General features: G+C 45.1%; 1 protein-coding gene across 1 annotated transcript in view; it reads right to left on the bottom strand.

Moving 5' to 3' along the window:
- Positions 1–19,026, bottom strand: part of wwc3 (WWC family member 3) — a 43,961-nt gene that overhangs the window by 7,674 nt on the left and 17,261 nt on the right. The window contains exons 3-21 of the mRNA XM_072437879.1: positions 18,364–18,564; positions 16,579–16,655; positions 15,243–15,322; positions 9,793–9,922; positions 9,052–9,246; positions 8,157–8,230; positions 5,467–5,709; positions 5,287–5,376; positions 4,683–5,209; positions 4,127–4,247; positions 3,930–4,007; positions 3,763–3,849; positions 3,310–3,505; positions 2,652–2,813; positions 1,236–1,342; positions 1,014–1,161; positions 774–935; positions 612–704; positions 309–542 (exon numbers count right to left, since the gene is read on the bottom strand). Coding sequence (XP_072293980.1) covers positions 309–542; positions 612–704; positions 774–935; positions 1,014–1,161; positions 1,236–1,342; positions 2,652–2,813; positions 3,310–3,505; positions 3,763–3,849; positions 3,930–4,007; positions 4,127–4,247; positions 4,683–5,209; positions 5,287–5,376; positions 5,467–5,709; positions 8,157–8,230; positions 9,052–9,246; positions 9,793–9,922; positions 15,243–15,322; positions 16,579–16,655; positions 18,364–18,564 — 3,005 coding nt within the window. The remainder of the gene's footprint in view (positions 1–308; positions 543–611; positions 705–773; positions 936–1,013; positions 1,162–1,235; positions 1,343–2,651; positions 2,814–3,309; positions 3,506–3,762; positions 3,850–3,929; positions 4,008–4,126; positions 4,248–4,682; positions 5,210–5,286; positions 5,377–5,466; positions 5,710–8,156; positions 8,231–9,051; positions 9,247–9,792; positions 9,923–15,242; positions 15,323–16,578; positions 16,656–18,363; positions 18,565–19,026) is intronic.

Here is a 19,026-nt window from a genome sequence, read left to right as displayed (position 1 = left end):
ACCTGCAGGTAATCTGTACCTGCAGGCGGTCTGTACCTGCAGGTGCTCTGTACCTGCAGGTAATCTGTACCTGCAGGTAATCTGTACCTGCAGGTGCTCTGTACCTGCAGGTAATCTGTACCTGCAGGTGCTCTGTACCTGCAGGTAATCTGTACCTGCAGGTGCTCTGTACCTGCAGGTGCTCTGTACCTGCAGGTAATCTGTACCTGCAGGTGCTCTGTACCTGCAGGTAATCTGTACCTGCAGGTGCTCTGTACCTGCAGGTGCTCTGTACCTGCAGGTAATCTGTACCTGCAGGCGGTCTGTACCTGTCTGTGGGCCTCTCGCAGCAGCTGTTTGAAACGTTCGTCTCGTAGCGCCCAGTGGGGCAGCTCCGGTGTGTCCCGGCTCTGAGGCTCCTCCAGCCGCAGCTTGAGCTCCCGCAGCGCGCTCAGCTCCTCCAGTAGCTGCCTCTGGCGCACCCTGCAGGCCTGGAGGTCCAGCTCCAAGTCCAGAGAGGTGCGAGTGGGCTGCTCTGCCAGGGACGAGCGGTACGACTGCTGCTGACAGACATGTATGCTTAGTCTCATAACATGTATCACTGCGGTTTGCACATGGGAGCTCTACTTCACCTGCTTATATCGTAATGTTCTCCTCTCCACCGTGTTCCGGACAAAAGGAGTTTTCTTTGGTAAAGTTGAGCTGTCGCTGTCACTGCGATACAACTGTGAAACCAACACAGATGCATTTTAGTCAAATAAACATAACGTAAATATGATCAATTGAATCCGTACCCGGCAGACATATTGACTGCGGGCCCCTGGAGAGAAGGTCTGTGAGCGGACAATGGTGCTGCCCCTCATGAATGGGGAGTGGCCCCAACGCCCCCCTCTGTCTTTGGGACGCACTCGCACTGGCTCCGGAAAGGGTCCCTCGGTCATTGTTGACTTCTCCACCTGAGAGAAGGAATAAGCAATAATTATGATAATTCTATACTCATTTTTAAAAAACTATAGCCACAAACACACAAACACCTTTACTGCAGGCAGCTTGGTGGGGCTGATGTCACAGCGCCCCCCGCTGGTGAGATATGTCCCATCAGCACAGAGGCCCTCAGCGCACAGGGCAGTGAAAGCTGTGCTATTACTACATCCACTGTCCACAGACTCAGCCTGCCAGCTCCTGCCACACATCCATCAAACCTCCATGAAGAAGATAGTACTTTGCATTTCAACAGTTTATCCACCAAAGGTCACCTCTCAGTCTGTCCCTCTCTCTGCTCTTCATTCCTCTTGTGCCGTGTCTCTGGGTCACTGCCCCCCTGGTGTGAGTGCGTCCGGGACAGCAGACTACACACTTTGTCCTGCAATGCCACAAAGATCAAAATACAGGTTGTGTTTGATTCAGATGGAGCAGACAAAATGACTATAGGTAGTGTTCAGATTTTGAGATGTATAGTTATTTTGATATAGTTTGAAGGTCCATGAACTATATAGAGTTTAAATAGAATTGTCTCAGTCTACCCGCTTTTCATTCAGACATGACACAAGTTATTTATCTGAATAATGTTCTTTCAAAAAGTCCACACGTGCTACAGGAATCCAGGCTCTTGATCTGATGAACTCTCTGACAGACGAAGGTGCAGTGGGACTATTGTGTTGCTTAATCACACACTGCACACTATGCGCTCGGAGACACTTGAGAAAGGAATTCTCCTGGAGCTAAACCAGGACATTTTTTACATACATTCATACAAATAATTATAGTTACATTTAAATGTGATATATTTATTATAAATATATGACAAAGCAATGAAAGAAGTTGGAACTTGAGTGAGTGAGTGAGTGAGCAATGAATGCATTATATTTCTTAAATTCCCCCTATTATTAATGCTTATTAGCCATTTCAACATGCTCCATTAACCACTATTGCCAGTAGGGGGCAGCATACACCCAACACCAGTGATTTCTTACAGTGAAAGAACAACGCCTCAATTTACTCATTCTAATTACATTCTAAAAGCTTGAATACAGAATAAACCCATAAATATAGAACATTTAAAATGCTATGTTATCAGAATGATCAACATTCTGTAATGGAGGCGACAAAGTGACGTAAACCATAAAACATTTTCACTGTTAAAGTGACTGATCAGATCAAAAAGTGATTGATTTGAAGTCATCATAGCAAATAGAAAGTATTTTGAATTTGTAGAAAACATTATGAAGTGTAGAAATATCATTAGTTTGATTTTCTATTACAAAGTTTGGAAGAAAAACCATAGCAAAAAGTAAAAATGGAGTTAAAGTATGTAATATACCTGTAAATTAAATGTTAAGTATTCATCTAAAATGCAAAGTGTGTATTAAAATCAGCTATTAAATAAACAAATGGTAAACAAATGTAAAATACAATTGGAACTGTCTTTAAACCAGATTTCACATGTTTCTGTTTCTAAATTGTTCATATTCTGAAGTTAATCCCAGTTTCTCTATTGAAATCACATTATGTTCATCTTCACTTTGGTCTCCATTCCAGATGTACAGTATTTCTGTTCAACACCAACACCAACACCAACACCAACACCAACAACAACAACAACAGTTATTACTCTAAAGCAGTAATGTCACCACCCTCCTCCACCCCTGACTAAATGACATGTGTGTATTTACCAGGACCCGGGGCCTCTCCTCGGGCCCCTCCTGCAGCCGGCTCGGGGCCTTGGGTTCAGGTCTGGGCTCTGGACTCTTGGACTGGACAGTTTGCAGCTGAAGCGAGTGGTACAACATCTCAGCGCTCCGCTCACAGTCCGACAGACCCACCTGAGCTTTACCCTGACCACATGCACAAAACAGCACAAACCTCACTTAATGCGACAATCACACTGATAATGTCAAGAATAATAGTTCATATTTCAGTTTTCTCTCAAATGCTCCTGAAAACCTTTAAACGTGCACTATGAATGGAAAATATAATAGTTCATTACTTAATAGTTTATTAAAAAGTACAGAACAGAAATGACCACGGCAGGAACCAGAAGAATTTAACAATTTAACTTCTAAAGAAAAATAAATCATATATATCTTCAGATTGACAGGAGGGATCAATATTTCTCAGTGAGACTGGCAATTGGATTTATGAATTAAATATTCAAACAGACAAAACCAAGTTAAACCAAATTATTCTTTGTTAGAGAATCACGCTGTCGTCAATAATGTCACCAATTTGCCTCGATATCATTGTATTCGTTGTTCACTTGCCGTGAACATAATATGTACAAATGTACACCATATATATTATATATAGTGTACATTTGTAGGTTGGACCCACCAGCAGCTCGTCCTGAGCCTGTGGTCCCAGGGCGCACACAGAGAGCTGGAGAGCGCTCAGAGTCAGAGCATTGGCCGGGACGGGGATCCGGAAACCCTCATTAAAACTGAGGTTGGACTGAGGCTCCAGCGCCGTGCAGCAGTAAAAGGCACAGGCCCGGGACGCGTCCTGAGGAACCAAGTGCACCTTCACATACCTGCAGAGGCGTGAAGAGCAATGAGGCCTCACACACAGAAACAAAACTGTTATAGATACACGGCATGATCAAAAAGAGCACATCCCACAGATTCTAAAACATTCTGGTCTGGACTGAGTCTGTGCCATTAATGACATTACAATTGTGATTACATTAAAACTCAAATGTTCAGTGGAAGTTTTGTAGTTGTGTTTGCTTAGTTAAATCCAGGTAGTGCCCTTTTGTCACATCAAATATCATATCAATAATGTACTCACACTTTGTAACCGTCTTTAACCAGAGATTTGTTCAGATTCTTGAGTTGCAGCAGATGCAGCCGCAGAGACTGAGAAGCAGACTCCCACCTGATCACAAAGAAACAATGTGAAATGAACATTTATTACACTTACATTATTCCAAACATGACATTGATGGAGTCACTCACAGCAGTCCGAGCTGGATCACAGTGGGCTCATTCACAGACAGATCTTTCATGTAACACATGTCCTCTGCATCTTCAGCCCTGCGCCATCAAAATCACACCTTCTTCACTTATGCATTTAGTTTAAATAACAATGTTGTCCAAATGGCAGAGTTGTACTGCCATGTTGACTTGTACCACTAGAGGGAGCAGTTGCTTACCTTCTGCCCCAGGCTTCAAACACTCCACTGTCTGTGGCCAAGGCGTCCTCTGAGACCCCTGCAGAGACCCTCCTGGTTCTCCTGCCGCTCCGGTTAGCGCTGTTGCCTCGAAGAGTCACCCCTAAACATTTATATAAAGACTGTAAACCACAGATAGTCATATTTGCACTTCTTAGTGCATCTGCCTCACATCCACAGAATAGGACAATATTTAGTTTGAGCTTAAAGGAAAGACACAGGACTTTAGTGCAAAAAGGCACTGCACAAAATGTGAGCAGTGGATGTTAGAATTATTATTTTGCACTATTAAACTATTTGTAGGTATAGCCTACTGTATAGACTGTCATTTAGTTTGAAATACGTAATAATATATTCCTCTTTGGGGAAATAAAGTTTGTCCTACATATTGGCCTCAAAATATTAGCTGATCTTATCGGCTGCTCTAAAATCGCCATTGAAAAAAACAATATTGGTCGATTAATATTCAAGTTATTTTTGTCAAAACCTAAATAAAATCGGATAAAAGCACATGAACTACAGTTGTATTCACAGCTACCTGAGGTGGTGGCGCTGGGCTGAGCTGGACTGTGGCTCTTGCCGTCCCCTGGAGGTCCTGCGTCCTCAGCCCCCAACATGACGGCTGAGTGAATATAACTTTGGGCCCTGATTTCCTCGAGCAGGCCCCTTCCCGCCTGCTCCATATACTCCTCCGTCATCTGCGTCAGAGGGCAGTCCTGGGGCACAGAGTGGTACGGTGTGTCCATGGGTGAGCTGGGAGGAGACAGGGACGAGAGAGAGGAGCGGGACGACAGTGAGGCTAAGGACTGAGGCGTGTCATGGGATCGTTTGGTCTTGCTCTGGGACAGTGGGTCTGCAGGGAACATGCTGGTTTCCTGGGATAAGAGGTATCGCAGGTGAGGGTCCAGGGGCTCCCCGTCGAGGCGCTCAAATTGAGGGAGACCGTAGATGTCGCTGAAGCTGATAGAGCTGAGGGAGCCACGACTGGACGCCAAAGAGCCACGACTCGAGGCCAGAGAGCCACGGCTGCTGCTGGAGGAGACGGTCAGGGAACTGGCCGACAGGCTGCACACGGAGGGATAAGATGTGTGTTACAACAAGTCACACAAAACAACAACGTCAAACACATGAAGTGAAGGTGCCTTTTGAGTTGGGAGTGCAGATACGTTGTGATGCGAGTGGCTTCCTCCAGCTGTCTCAGCAGAAGGTTCCTCTTCTCTTGCTGCAGGACCCTGTGACCACAAGGGGCAGGTCACAGAAGACATTTCAGTTTATGTTGCTACAATTTAGCCTTTGGCACATATATTCTCCAGACGCTGTACCTTTGGTTGGCCCCCTGGCTCTGGGAGCTGTGAGCCCGCTGCACCTCCACCTCCAGGCGGCTGCGCTCCTGTTCCAGCCTCAGCAGAGTGTCCTGGGACGCCTGCTGTTTGCTGAGCAGCGTCAGCTCCTGCAGCAGAGCCTCCTTCTCCTTCAGCAGCTGGAGGAAGTCTCTGTCCGCCTCGGCCCGGCCGCTCCAGCTCTCACTGTCCAGCTGTGCGAGCTGGTGCTGGATGCTCTGCACCCTGAGAACACAGAGCGGTCAGCATCAGTTCTGACCATTGTAAATACGCTAATACAATATTCTCCTCTGTAGCTACAACTGAACGAGATCTGGAGAATAGTTCTCGGCCGCTGCACTGTGGGAGCATCGAGGAAATGCTAAAGATATACAATGAAATGCACATTAATCTTAACGCTTAATCTTATAAAACAAGGGAATCATTTATGTTTGGGTGCAACAGAAATAAGCATGAAGTTTTACTTCACCCTTCACAATTTCAAGTCCATTTCCTTATAAGTCTCATAAGTCCATTTCACATATGAGACTGAATTTTATTGCGTCATTGGTAAGTTATTTTGATAATGTAGCGTCCATTTGAACTGGAATCATTTTAATTGGTGGCTGCTGCCGTGAGGACGTCCAGGGGACTGAGGTGTTCACAAAAGTCAGCTAATGTCCTCCTGCCCAGACCCGTGACTCAGGGACGGAGCATTCAAGTTTCCACAGAGCCCGTCCTCCTGATGTCATGGCTGGCACCGCCGCATCAGCCACTTACATCATTATTACCACAACTTTAGAGGCTCAAAACAGCAGCGTGACAGACATTTAACAGTGTTAGATATAAATGTATAATGTATAAATAACAGTGTAAATAACTGAAGATTGTAATTGCCATAAATAAATATAAATATGCTCTTATTCTTTTAACGTTAGTATATTCTAAATGTTGGATATTTCTCGTTTATTGTGCATCAGTGTTTTCTTTAAAAATACAACTAAACAGAAATATTGAAAAGTTATGCAATCAAATATGCTTCCTGTAATGTGCTTAATGAATCGAGCCCAATGCTAACCCTGCAGTGGTCAGCACTGGTCAGTATCATCCAATGTCCAGGAAAACAAAGACCTTAACCGCACACATACACACACACACATACACACACACACACACACACACACACACACTCGCACACTCGCACACACGCACACAACTACACTGCAGCTATGATGCCGATTTGCCAACAAATCTCCCTCGACTCCCTTTAGTCCCAGTGATGCTCAGTCGTGATGCTCAGTCGTGATGCTCAGTTGTGATGCACAGTCGTGATGCTCAGTCGTGATGCTCAGTCGTGATGCTCAGTCGTGATGCTCAGTCGTGATGCTCAGTCGTGATGCTCAGTCATGATGCTCAGTCGTGATGCTCAGTCGTGATGCTCAGTCGTGATGCTCAGTTGTGATGCACAGTCGTGATGCTCAGTCGTGATGCTCAGTCGTGATGCTCAGTCGTGATGCTCAGTTGTGATGCTCAGTCGTGATGCTAAGTCGTGATTGTGAAGTCATTTTACCTGAATTCTCAGAACACAAGTTTTGAAACGACATTCACTTCAGTTTAAACTCATGGCTGACAGTATCATTACTTCTCTCCCTATATTTAAGTCCACAGCGCGGTGTGTGTGGAGCACCTTGTGGAGCGGAGGGTGTGGGTGCTCACACATTTGTGGAGCACTTTGTGGAGAGGAGGGTGTGGGTGCTCACACATGTGTGGAGCACCTTGTGGAGCGGAGGGTGTGGGTGCTCACACATGTGTGGAGCACCTTGTGGAGCGGAGGGTGTGGGTGCTCACACATGTGTGGAGCACCTTGTGGAGCGGAGGGTGTGGGTGCTCACACATGTGTGGAGCACCTTGTGGAGCGGAGGGTGTGGGTGCTCACACAAAGGCGGCTCACAGTCAGAAGAATGTGACCACCCAGCTCATTCCTGCACCAGCCACCAGCAAAAATACTATCAAAGGGCTGTGTCCCGGGCCGGTCTGAACTCACGGGACGAGGGGAGGCAGGGGGAGGCGGGGGAGGCAGGGGGAGGCGGGGGAGGCAGGGGAGTCAGGGGAGGTGGTGGAGGCGGGGGAGGCAGGGGGAGGCGGGGGAGGCAGGGGGAGGCGGGGGAGGCAGGGGGAGGCAGGGGAGGCAGGGGAGGCGGTGGAGGCGGGGGAGGCAGGGGGAGGCGGGGGAGGCAGGGGGAGGCGGGGGAGGCAGGGGAGGCGGTGGAGGTGGGGGAGAGAGGGGAGGCAGGGGAGGCAGGGGAGGCAGGGGGAGGCGGGGGAGGCAGGGGAGTCAGGGGAGGCGGTGGAGGCGGGGGAGGCAGGGGGAGGCGGGGGAGGCAGGGGGAGGCGGGGGAGGCAGGGGAGGCGGTGGAGGCGGGGGAGAGAGGGGAGGCAGGGGAGGCGGGGGAGAGAGGGGAGGCAGGGGGAGGCGGGGGGAGGCAGGGGGAGGCAGGGGAGGCGGTGGAGGCGGGGGAGAGAGGGGAGGCAGGGGAGGCGGGGGAGAGAGGGGAGGCAGGGGGAGGCGGGGGGAGGCAGGGGGAGGCAGGGGAGGCGGTGGAGGCGGGGGAGAGAGGGGAGGCAGGGGAGGCAGGGGAGGCGGGGGAGGAGTGTCAGTACTGCACAGATACATAACAAAATAAGAAACATACTTTTTCTTGGCCTCCTCGTACTGCCAGTTCAGTTTGACTTTGTCCACCAGATGCGTCGAGTCCTGGGAACCAAACTAGAAACATAACAAACGTGACCAGCGTGATGGTGCATTTGAATAAGTTATTACAGTGAATATTATTTATTTATTGGATGTAACTTGTAATCTTATTTTTGTTGATTTCATAATTATGTATTATAACATTGTTATTGCAGCGAGTCTTGTCACAATACTAACATTTCATATTTGATTTCAATACTAAAGGGTTCGATACTCAATACTGATTTTTCATACCACAATTATAGTAAAATATTATTTTTTTGACCAAGTCTTTCCTCAAAGGTTGAATGGACGATTTTTTTTGGCCCAAATCTGAGTCTTATTTCCTCGTGGCCGATTTGTCTTGCCACGTGTCAATCATAAAACGCACCTACCACTCACCTGCAGCCGCGTCAGGCTCGTCCCTACGTTTCCGCGTGCCTAAGCGCATGGATCTATCATAATAAAGTTCCCTCAGTGTACGGGGCAAAATGAAGACGGAGAAAGACAGTTCGAGCTGACGCAGAAGAGACGGGAATCTACGGGAGACGAGAGATGTGATGTGATCCGTCGCACTAATAAACAAACGCATGTGTGTGTTGTATCAGTCCACACGGGGGAGTAGCCTGCGCACGGGGGAGTGGCATGTGCACGGGGGAGTGGCATGAGCACGGGGGAGTGGCATGTGCACGGGGGAGTGGCATGTGCACAAGTGACATAGCGTGATATAAGTGATATATATAAGTGATATATATACATTCATTAGAAGTGAATGATCACAGTTATGTATAACACATGTTATGTACATGTTAAGTACAAGTTATGTACATGTTATGTATTTGTGTAATGGACATTACTTCTCCCAGAGGCTCAGTCTGGCAGCCCGTGTCACAGAACTGCTGCAGCACAGAGTCCGAGCTCCCGCTGTGCCCGCTGTGCCCGCTGTGCCCGCTGTGCCCACTGTGCCCGCTGTGCCCGCTGTGGTTCACGTCTCCGCTCGAGTCCCCGATCGACAGGTTGCTCTGGAAGTTCACCGTCAGCTTTGCCAGGCTCTGAAAGAAACAAAAGCACTTACTAATGCAAGGAAAATGCACAGTATAATATTCTTCATTTTTGATGTCCTCATTTGTCAGTTTAGTAGAGTTAAAATGCAATTCTAACACAAGACCCATGATAACAAAGTTGAATTATGAATGACTCTACACGTCGTATATAATGTGTTCATCAGCAGGAGGATTAGGCTCACAGCATCTGTCTTTTTACAGCTGTAAATGAGCTTTGGTCTTAAACTCGACGATTCAGACGACTTCCTGTGGTTAAGTCACACAACAGTAACAATAACATGATGCTACAACAGTCGTTAATAGCTCTTTGACAGATTCAACTATACAATAACTGTATGACCCATGTCCCCCACACTCGGGCCGTGCCCCGCCCCGTCACCTGGATGACGTGCCCCGCCCCGTCACCTGGATGACGTGCCCCGCCCCGTCACCTGGATGACGTGCCCCGCCCCGTCACCTGGATGACGTGCCCCGCCCCGTCACCTGGATGACGTGCCCCGCCCCGTCACCTGGATGACGTGCCCGCCCCGTCACCTGGATGAGGTCCTGCCTCTCCTTCTCTCCGGAGCTGATGGCCTTCTTGATGCTGCGCAGCTCGTTGAAAATGGCTTGAGCCTCGTCCAGTTTGTAGTTGGTCTGACTACTCGACATCTTCCTGTCGATTCTGGTGGCAAAAAAATACAGTGACTTATAAATGTGCTGAATGTACAAGGTTAATGACAATATAGATAGATGTATGTGACAGAAAAGCACCAGTTTTAATGCTGCATTATTAGAAGAACAGTTGCTATGTCTTTTGTAAGAGACTGTTGTGTTGTCATGTGTTTAGATGCTGGGGAGATGCTGAAGAATGTAAGTCCTTTAAATCGTCATCTAAAGAAGTCGTAGAATGAGTCAGTGCCACGTTGTGTAGTAAATGACACCGACAGCAAAATAAACCCTGATGATTTCAAGTCAAAGTATTTAGAGTGGGAGTGAAGATTCCTGTTCCACTTTTAGCCTGTGGTCACTTGTAAATCGAACAACTCCTTCTTTACACTGAAATTTGAGTTTAATTTCTGTGGTTTCATATAGAAGGTATATGTCATATAGAAGGTTTGGCGTTGGTTACCGCCCCCTCGCTCTCCTCCCAAAAAGCCTTCAACACCAGGTACTGTTCATTCAGACCGACCTCTTCCTCCCAAAACAAGTCGGCCTTTGTCCCCCGCCGCAACGCTCGACCTGCAGTTTAAGTTTAGAAAAAAGGGAAAAGTTGTGCCCAGCCCTCTGTGCCGGCTGCACTGACCCACACCCAAAATGCCATTCACCGCCTCAACTAATATTAGTACTTCAAAACAAGACGAAATAGATCATTTCAAGTGGGCAAATAAAGGTTGAGATTTAGAGAAATGTTAAGTTTTGGTGCCAGTGTAAATGGCGTTGGTCATCATCATATTTGACTAAAGTGCTGAAATTACAATACAGTAATAATTATCTCTACATTTATTGCTGATCGGGCAGATAAACTAAGTATTATTGCCACATGGAGGAGATTTTGGTTGTTACTGGTGGTCACAATCTTTTCCCGGTACTTTTAAATCCCTACATTTGGTATAAAGACACAGAAATATGTTAAAATCGCCACAAAATATTAAAAGTCTCTATTGCTATTGCTGAACAGACAAACTTTTGGTCCAGGAGGAGGAGACTTTGGGCAGTGACTATGTTAGCGGCGCTTTATCAGATGCGGCGTGTTGCGCAGAACAATTAAGAGTGGACAAAGTGCTGACGAAGGCACAGATCTGGACAAACAGCCTGAGGGTCAGTGTTGATCGGGACAGAACAATGGGACGCACACAGAGGTAAAACAAAAGCACCCACGCACCCACGGGACAAGGGTACACACACACACGCAAACGCACGCGCACACACACACACACACACACACACACACACGCTCCAGGAGGATGCTGCCACCTCCGAGCGGCGTTTCTGTCTATTCTGGGAATCACTGGAGCTGTATATTATCTGGGAGATAAGGCTGTGCCAGGCCTCAGGAAGTGCAGAGGAATGCGGCGCGATATGGACGTGTTTTTAAAGTGCCCCCCTCTTCCCCCTGCCTCCCCCTCCTCTCCCGTCCCGCTCAGAGTGGTTTCCTGTTGGGCCCAGGCTCCACTGGTGCATCCTGAGGTGGAGCCCCCAGTGAAGGGAGGAGCCCCCCAGTGAGGGGAGGAGCCCCCCCAGTGAGGGGAGGAGCTTCTATTTTCTGACCTGAAAACTGCACCAGAAAAGACTGTCTGAGCACATGACCAGTTCAACGAATAACAGACATTTGAAGAATAATGTTCTGTTATATAATAATAATACTTTTGAAGAAAGATCATTTTACCACAACTACATTCCTGATCTGAACTATTTCTCTGGCTGGATGTGTTTACAGTGTTTACAGTGTTTACAGTGTTCACAGTGTTTAAAGTGTTTACAGTGTTCACAGTGTTTACAGTGTTTACAGTGTTCACAGTGTTTACAGTGTTTATAGTGTTTATAGTGTTTATAGTGTTTAAAGTGTTTACAGTGTTTACAGTGTTCACAGTGTTTACAGTGTTCACAGTGTTTACAGTGTTTATAGTGTTTACAGTGTTTACAGTGTTCGCAGTGTTTACAGTGTTTACAGTGTTTATAGTGTTCACAGTGTTAACAGTGTTTATAGTGTTTACAGTGTTTACAGTGTTTACAGTGTTTATAGTGTTTATAGTGTTTATAGTGTTTAAAGTGTTTACAGTGTTAACAGTGTTAACAGTGTTTATAGTGTTCACAGTGTTTACAGTGTTAACAGTGTTTATAGTGTTTACAGTGTTTACAGTGTTTATAGTGTTTACAGTGTTTACAGTGTTCACAGTGTTTATAGTGTTTACAGTGTTTACAGTGTTCACAGTGTTTATAGTGTTTGCAGTGTTCGCAGTGTTTACAGTGTTTACAGTGTTTACAGTGTTCACAGTGTTTATAGTGTTTACAGTGTTCGCAGTGTTTACAGTGTTTACAGTGTTTACAGTGTTCACAGTGTTTATAGTGTTTACAGTGTTTACAGTGTTTATAGTGTTTATAGTGTTTACAGTGTTTACAGTGTTTATAGTGTTTACAGTGTTCGCAGTGTTTACAGTGTTTACAGTGTTTACAGTGTTCACAGTGTTTACAGTGTTCGCAGTGTTTATAGTGTTTATAGTGTTTATAGTGTTTACAGTGTTTACAGTGTTCACAGTGTTTACAGTGTTTACAGTGTTTATAGTGTTTATAGTGTTTAAAGTGTTTACAGTGTTTATAGTGTTCACAGTGTCTACAGTGTTTACAGTGTTTATAGCGTTTAAAGTGTTTACAGTGTTTATAGTGTTCACATTGTTTAAAGTGTTTACTGTGTCTACAGTGGTTACAGTGTTCACAGTATTTATAGTGTTTACAGTGTTTATAGTGTTTAAAGTGTTTACAGTGTTTATAGTGTTCACAGTGTTTAAAGTGTTTACTGTGTCTACAGTGTTTACAGTGTTTATAGTGTTTACAGTGTTTACAGTGTTTAAAGTGTCTACAGTGTTTACAGTGATGTTTGGTGAGTTTTACAGTGTTTACAGTGTTTGCAGTGTTTACAGTGTTTATAGTGTTTACAGTGTTTACAGTGTTCACAGTGTTTATAGTGTTTACAGTGTTTACAGTGTTTATAGTGTTTACAGTGTTCGCAGTGTTTACAGTGTTTACAGTGTTTATAGTGTTTACAGTGTTTACAGTGTTAACAGTGTTCACAGTGTTTATAGTGTTTACAGTGTTCGCAGTGTTTACAGTGTTTACAGTGTTTACAGTGTTCACAGTGTTTATAGTGTTTACAGTGTTCGCAGTGTTAACAGTGTTTACAGTGTTTACAGTGTTTACAGTGTTCACAGTGTTTATAGTGTTTACAGTGTTCGCAGTGTTAACAGTGTTTACAGTGTTTACAGTGTTTACAGTGTTCACAGTGTTTATAGTGTTTACAGTGTTCGCAGTGTTTACAGTGTTTACAGTGTTTACAATGTTCACAGTGTTTATAGTGTTTACAGTGTTCGCAATGTTTACAGTGTTTACAGTGTTTACAGTGTTCACAGTGTTTATAGTGTTTACAGTGTTCGCAGTGTTTATAGTGTTTATAGTGTTTAAAGTGTTTACAGTGTTTATAGTGTTCACAGTGTCTACAGTGTTTACAGTGTTTATAGCGTTTAAAGTGTTTACAGTGTTTATAGTGTTCACATTGTTTAAAGTGTTTACTGTGTCTACAGTGTTTACAGTGTTCACAGTATTTATAGTGTTTACAGTGTTTATAGTGTTTAAAGTGTTTACAGTGTTTATAGTGTTCACAGTGTTTAAAGTGTTTACTGTGTCTACAGTGTTTACAGTGTTTATAGTGTTTACAGTGTTTACAGTGTTTAAAGTGTCTACAGTGTTTACAGTGATGTTTGGTGAGTTTTACAGTGTTTACAGTGTTTGCAGTGTTTATAGTGTTTACAGTGTTCACAGTGTTTACAGTGTTCACAGTGTTTATAGTGTTTAAAGTGTTTACAGTGTTCACAGTGTTTATAGTGTTTACAGTGTTTAAAGTGTTTACAGTGTTCACAGTGTTTACAGTGTTATAGTGTTTACAGTGTTTAAAGTGTTTACAGTGTTTAAAGTGTTTACAGTGTTCACAGTGTTTAAAGTGTTTACAGTGTTCACAGTGTTTACAGTGTTATAGTGTTTACAGTGTTTAAAGTGTTTACAGTGTTTAAAGTGTTTACAGTGTTCACAGTGTTTAAAGTGTTTATAGTGTTAACAGTGTTTACAGTGTTCACAGTGTTTAAAGTGTTTATAGTGTTAACAGTGTTTACAGTGATGTTTGGTGAATTATACAGTGTTTACAGTGATGTTTGGAGAGTTTTACAGTGTTTACAGTGATGTTTGGTGAGTTTTACAGTGTTTACAGTGATGTTTGGTGAATTATACAGTGTTTACAGTGATGTTTGGAGAGTTTTACAGTGTTTACAGTGATGTTTGGTGAATTATACAGTGTTTACAGTGATGTTTGGTGAATTATACAGTGTTTACAGTGATGTTTGGTGAGTTTTACAGTGTTTACAGTGATGTTTGGTGAGTTTTACAGTTGATGAAGCGACCTTCAACCTGCTCTTGACCCTGAGTCGCCTGCATCACAAGTGAAGTGACACTTAAAGGCGGCGTGTGATTAGTTTGTTACATATATACATACATTACATATATATGATTTAACATGTTCATGTTTATGATGTAACTGTCCATGTTTGTGGACAGGATCTCAAGACTCGGCTTATTGTTAATGAAGTCTTCATGTTCCATTGAAGAAAAAGATTCAGTTTTATCATGTAATTTTTGAAAAACAATACGTTTCGACTCATCCAAGAATGACTTAAAAAAGTCTTTACTTTTAGTTATTATTTAGTTCTAAAAATGTTCAGTTAAACTGCAGTAAATGTTGACACGGTCAGTGTTTCATGTAGCAAGTGTGTGGCCCCAGACACACGCGCGGTGACAGGGCCCCGCGCGGTGACAGGGCCCCGTGCGGTGACAGGGGCCCGCGCGGTGACAGGGGCCCGTGTTGGTGGTGGTTGGAGCGGCTGATGGCGCAGATCATCAGCCTTGCTTCAGTCAGTCTGCCACAGGGCAGCTGTGGCTATAACTGAGTGAAAGAATAATGCAAGAAAGTGTGAAGTGAGTTGAAAGAGGTAAATACATGGATCATTGGTGCAAAGCCTTTAACCACTCCACCACTGGTGAGCACTACTGTGTTATTATTGCAGTATTGACTTTTTCATTATACTGTCCAGCTCAAGTGAAAAGTGTATATTATGTAAAGTAAAAGTGCTGAAACAAAGGAGTGACTAAAAAGGAAGTGGAATAGGAAAAGGTGTGTGTTGGAGCAGGGGCCAAGCGGAGAGGACCGGCCCCCAGAGGAAGGCTGGTCCTGGGACACTCACTCCTGCAGCGTCTCCACTCCCATCTCCTTAAACTGCAGCTCCTGCTTCACCTGGGCCAGCTCGTGCTTCAGTCGGGACAGCTGCACGGGACAGAGCACAGGGTTACAATGCACTCTCTCTGTTTTAATACAATCTACTAAAAATATAGTTCAATCACTTATTATAGCAAAAACATAGAAAAGATCATGGTTATTCTTTTGTACTTGATGGGCAAGTGTGAAAATGAGACATAAACAAACCTGTACAGACGAAGATAAAGTAATTGATTCAACTATATTATTTATTTGAGTGTCCATGTCCTTGTTTTACAAAGCTCAAGTCCAAGTCAAGTCCAGGTCCTCTGCTTTGAGTTCTTTCAGGTCATTATACTGAATGCAGCTTTCGCTTTTTGCTATTTTAATGATTTTTGCAAATGGTCCCAATTTAAAATAGGCGTTTTCAGTCATGTTAAATTCATATGTTTTCATGTTGCTGTCCATTTACAAGTCTCATTTACTGCTATTTCTTTGAAACCTTTTGTAAATAAGATGGTTTTGTTTCAGGTTCAGGTCATCTAAAAGACTGGTGGGAGTAAGTGTGTGTAACATAAGCCAGAGGTCACCAGGGCCGGTCACCAGGGCCGGTCACCAGGGCCGGTCACCAGGGCCGGTCACCAGGGCCGGTCACCAGGGCCGGTCACCAGGGCCGGTCACCAGGGCCATTCACAAGCTTTAACAAAGGCTGAATCATGCATTTTTTATGTCCCGCACTGGGGGGTTATCTCTCCATGTCAGATGTTTGAAAAACAAACACTGTGATTGCACAATGATATGTTAGATTGTAAAGCTTTTGACCTAGTTTAGCAGTAGTTTAGCAACACAAAAAGAATGTAAAGGCCTGATGGGGCTGATCAGCTATGGATATAATGGATAATGGAAAATGGATTTTAAAAATGCTATAAAAAATAGCCAATGGGGATCTGCATCTCTGGGTCAGGTGTGTGAAGTTTAATTGAAATTGGTGCAAGTTTTCAAGTGCAAGTTGCAGTTGGAACAAATGGAGGGATGATAAAGTCTAGTCCTCCCTTTTCCCTTCATTTGACATAAAGTCACATAAACGCCTGGAGCCTGAGCTGAGAGTGTCGGGCGGTCAGAGGAGGAGTGCGTTACCCCATAGACATGTCCCAGTTGGCGCTGTGTTGGTCACTATAGCCTCTGCCTGACCCTCTGCTGATGACCTCATCCTCACAGGGGCCCGGGACAGAGCCACAGTATCCTGTAGGGGCCACACCCGGGCCCCTGCTCCGCTCCACTCGGCCCCTCACCAAAGCCCATTGTTCTGCCTCATAATGACTTACCCGCTCACGTCTACAAGCCACTTCCACTTTGATTTGGTCAGGGTCGTATTTCGCGTTTGACGAGGAGCTGGACAGAGCTGTTAACAGAAGACAACAGACAAGTATTAAGCTAAAACACATATTATATTTTATTTAAGACTGAACAATGCTCAGTGCTGGTATCACTGGTCTGAGTCTGCTGGTATCACTGGTCTGAGTCTGCTGGTATCACTGGTCTGAGTCTGCTGGTATCACTGGTCTGAGTCTGCTGGTATCACTGGTCTGAGTCTGCTGGTATCACTGGTCTGAGTCTGCTGGTATCGTAATAACAATAATAATAATAATTCCATATTCACTACAGCATTATTTCAAAGGTGAAGAGGTCTGTTTTCAAAGCCCCTGGACCCCGAGTCTGCATGGGACAGATGTGAGGTGAAGGGACGTGGACGGAGCTGGACAGATGTGAGGTGAAGGGACGTGGGCGGAGCTGGACAGAAGGGACGTGGGCAGAGCTGGACAGATGTGAGGTGAAGGGACGTGGGTGGAGCTGGACAGATGAGAGGTGAGGGGACGTGGGCGGAGCTGGACAGATGTGAGGTGAAGGGACGTGGGCGGAGCTGGACAGAAGGGACGTGGGCGGGGCTGGACAGATGTGAGGTGAAGGGATGTGGGCGGAGCTGGACAGAAGGGACGTGGGCGGAGCTGGACAGATGTGAGGTGAAGGGACGTGGGAGGAGCTGGGCGACACCACTATTGTTCAGGGATTTTAGAGTAAATAATACACATGTTTAGGGTCATCTGAGAAAATAAATGTTATATGTTATAATTATTGTAGAAACAAAATGTATTGAAGTACAATCAATACCAATTTTAGTATTAAAATGTATAATAAACTTTCTGTTTTGTTTTACTGGGACAGTGCATGCTAATAGACAGATTTGAGCTGTGTCTCACAAACACATTTATAGTAGAAACACTAATGTCCAGAGTCAACAGTTCAACATCTAGAAATGTTCATCAAAGTCAATACCAAACACAGGAGGAAAGGCAAATGAAGGTCTTCCCAAGGACACAGCAGCAGCAAGGGCTGATGGGAAGTCAAACCGCTGCGACCTTACTGCTGCTGAATGCAACCTTACTGCTGCTGAATGCGGCCTTACTGCTGCGACCTTACTGCTGGTGAGTGTGACCTTACTGCTGGTGAGTGTGACCTTACTGCTGGTGAGTGTGACCTTACTGCTGGTGAGAGTGCGACCTTACTGCTGGTGAGTGTGGCCTTACTGCTGATGAGTGCGGCCTTACTGCTGGTGAGTGCGACCTTACTGCTGGTGATTGAGGCCTTACTGCTGGTGAGTGCGACCTTACTGCTGGTGAGTGTGGCCTTACTGCTGGTGAGTGAGGCCTTACTGCTGATGAGTGAGGCCTTACTGCTGATGAGTGCGGCCTTACTGCTGATGAGTGCGACCGTATCGCTGGTGAGTGCGACCTTACTGCTGATGAGTGAGGCCTTACTGCTGATGAGTGCGACCTTATCGCTGGTGAGTGCGACCTTACTGCTGATGAGTGCGACCTTACTGCTGATGAGTGCGACCGTATCGCTGGTGAGTGCGACCTTACTGCTGATGAGTGCGACCGTATCGCTGGTGAGTGCGACCTTACTGCTGGTGAATGCGACCTTACTGCTGATGAGTGCGACCTTACTGCTGGTGAATGCGACCTTACTGCTGATGAGTGCGACCGTATCGCTGGTGAGTGCGACCTTATCGCTGGTGAGTGCGGCCTTACTGCTGGTGAGTGCGACCTTACTGCTGATGAGTGAGCGGTTGTCCTCGGAGAGCTCCCTGAACAGCAGCATCTCCTGCTGGACCAGCTCAAGGCGCTGCTGCTTGATCTGGTACATCTCCTTCTTGGCCTCCAGCGCCTCCTGGGCCACCACCAGGTACTCCTTCAGCATGCGCTCCTGCTCCTGCCGCCATTGTGTACGCGGGTTCTCAATCTGAGTTGTTTCTGTTAAAGGGACAAACAAACTAAAAATATATTCAGAGTACAAAAGATGTGCAGCAGAATGACATCATTAGACTTTTCTGCTGGAGAAATATCATTGTTTTAAAGTGCAGAACAGACCTTTACATGCAAAATACAATTAGAATATGTTTGTATGAATAATTGAGGTGGCCAATATATTGAAATGTAGATATTATCGTGAATGTTGTCTTGAAGATATGCAAAATATGAATATTGAATATATCGTTTTTGCTACAAAATGCTAGTTCAAAATAGAAATGAATGTTGTAATCTTTCAAATAAGGGTATAAAGTGATATTTCTGCACTTTGTGATTAATCTTACAGACATTTCACATTTGTCTGACACTTAAAACTTAACTAAAATTTATAAATATGTTTTCTGACATTTAAAATAGCCATAAATCAACCAGTTTTGCTCATGATGTAATGGTTATGGGTCAGAA

Source organism: Eucyclogobius newberryi, unplaced genomic scaffold (genome assembly GCF_026437365.1).
Source record: "Eucyclogobius newberryi isolate DKJ021-1_F unplaced genomic scaffold, fEucNew1.0.hap1 SCAF_9, whole genome shotgun sequence".
Taxonomy (NCBI): Eukaryota; Metazoa; Chordata; class Actinopteri; order Gobiiformes; family Gobiidae; genus Eucyclogobius; species Eucyclogobius newberryi.
Note: the sequence above shows the minus strand (reverse complement) of the source record. Positions and strands in the feature narration are given on the sequence as shown.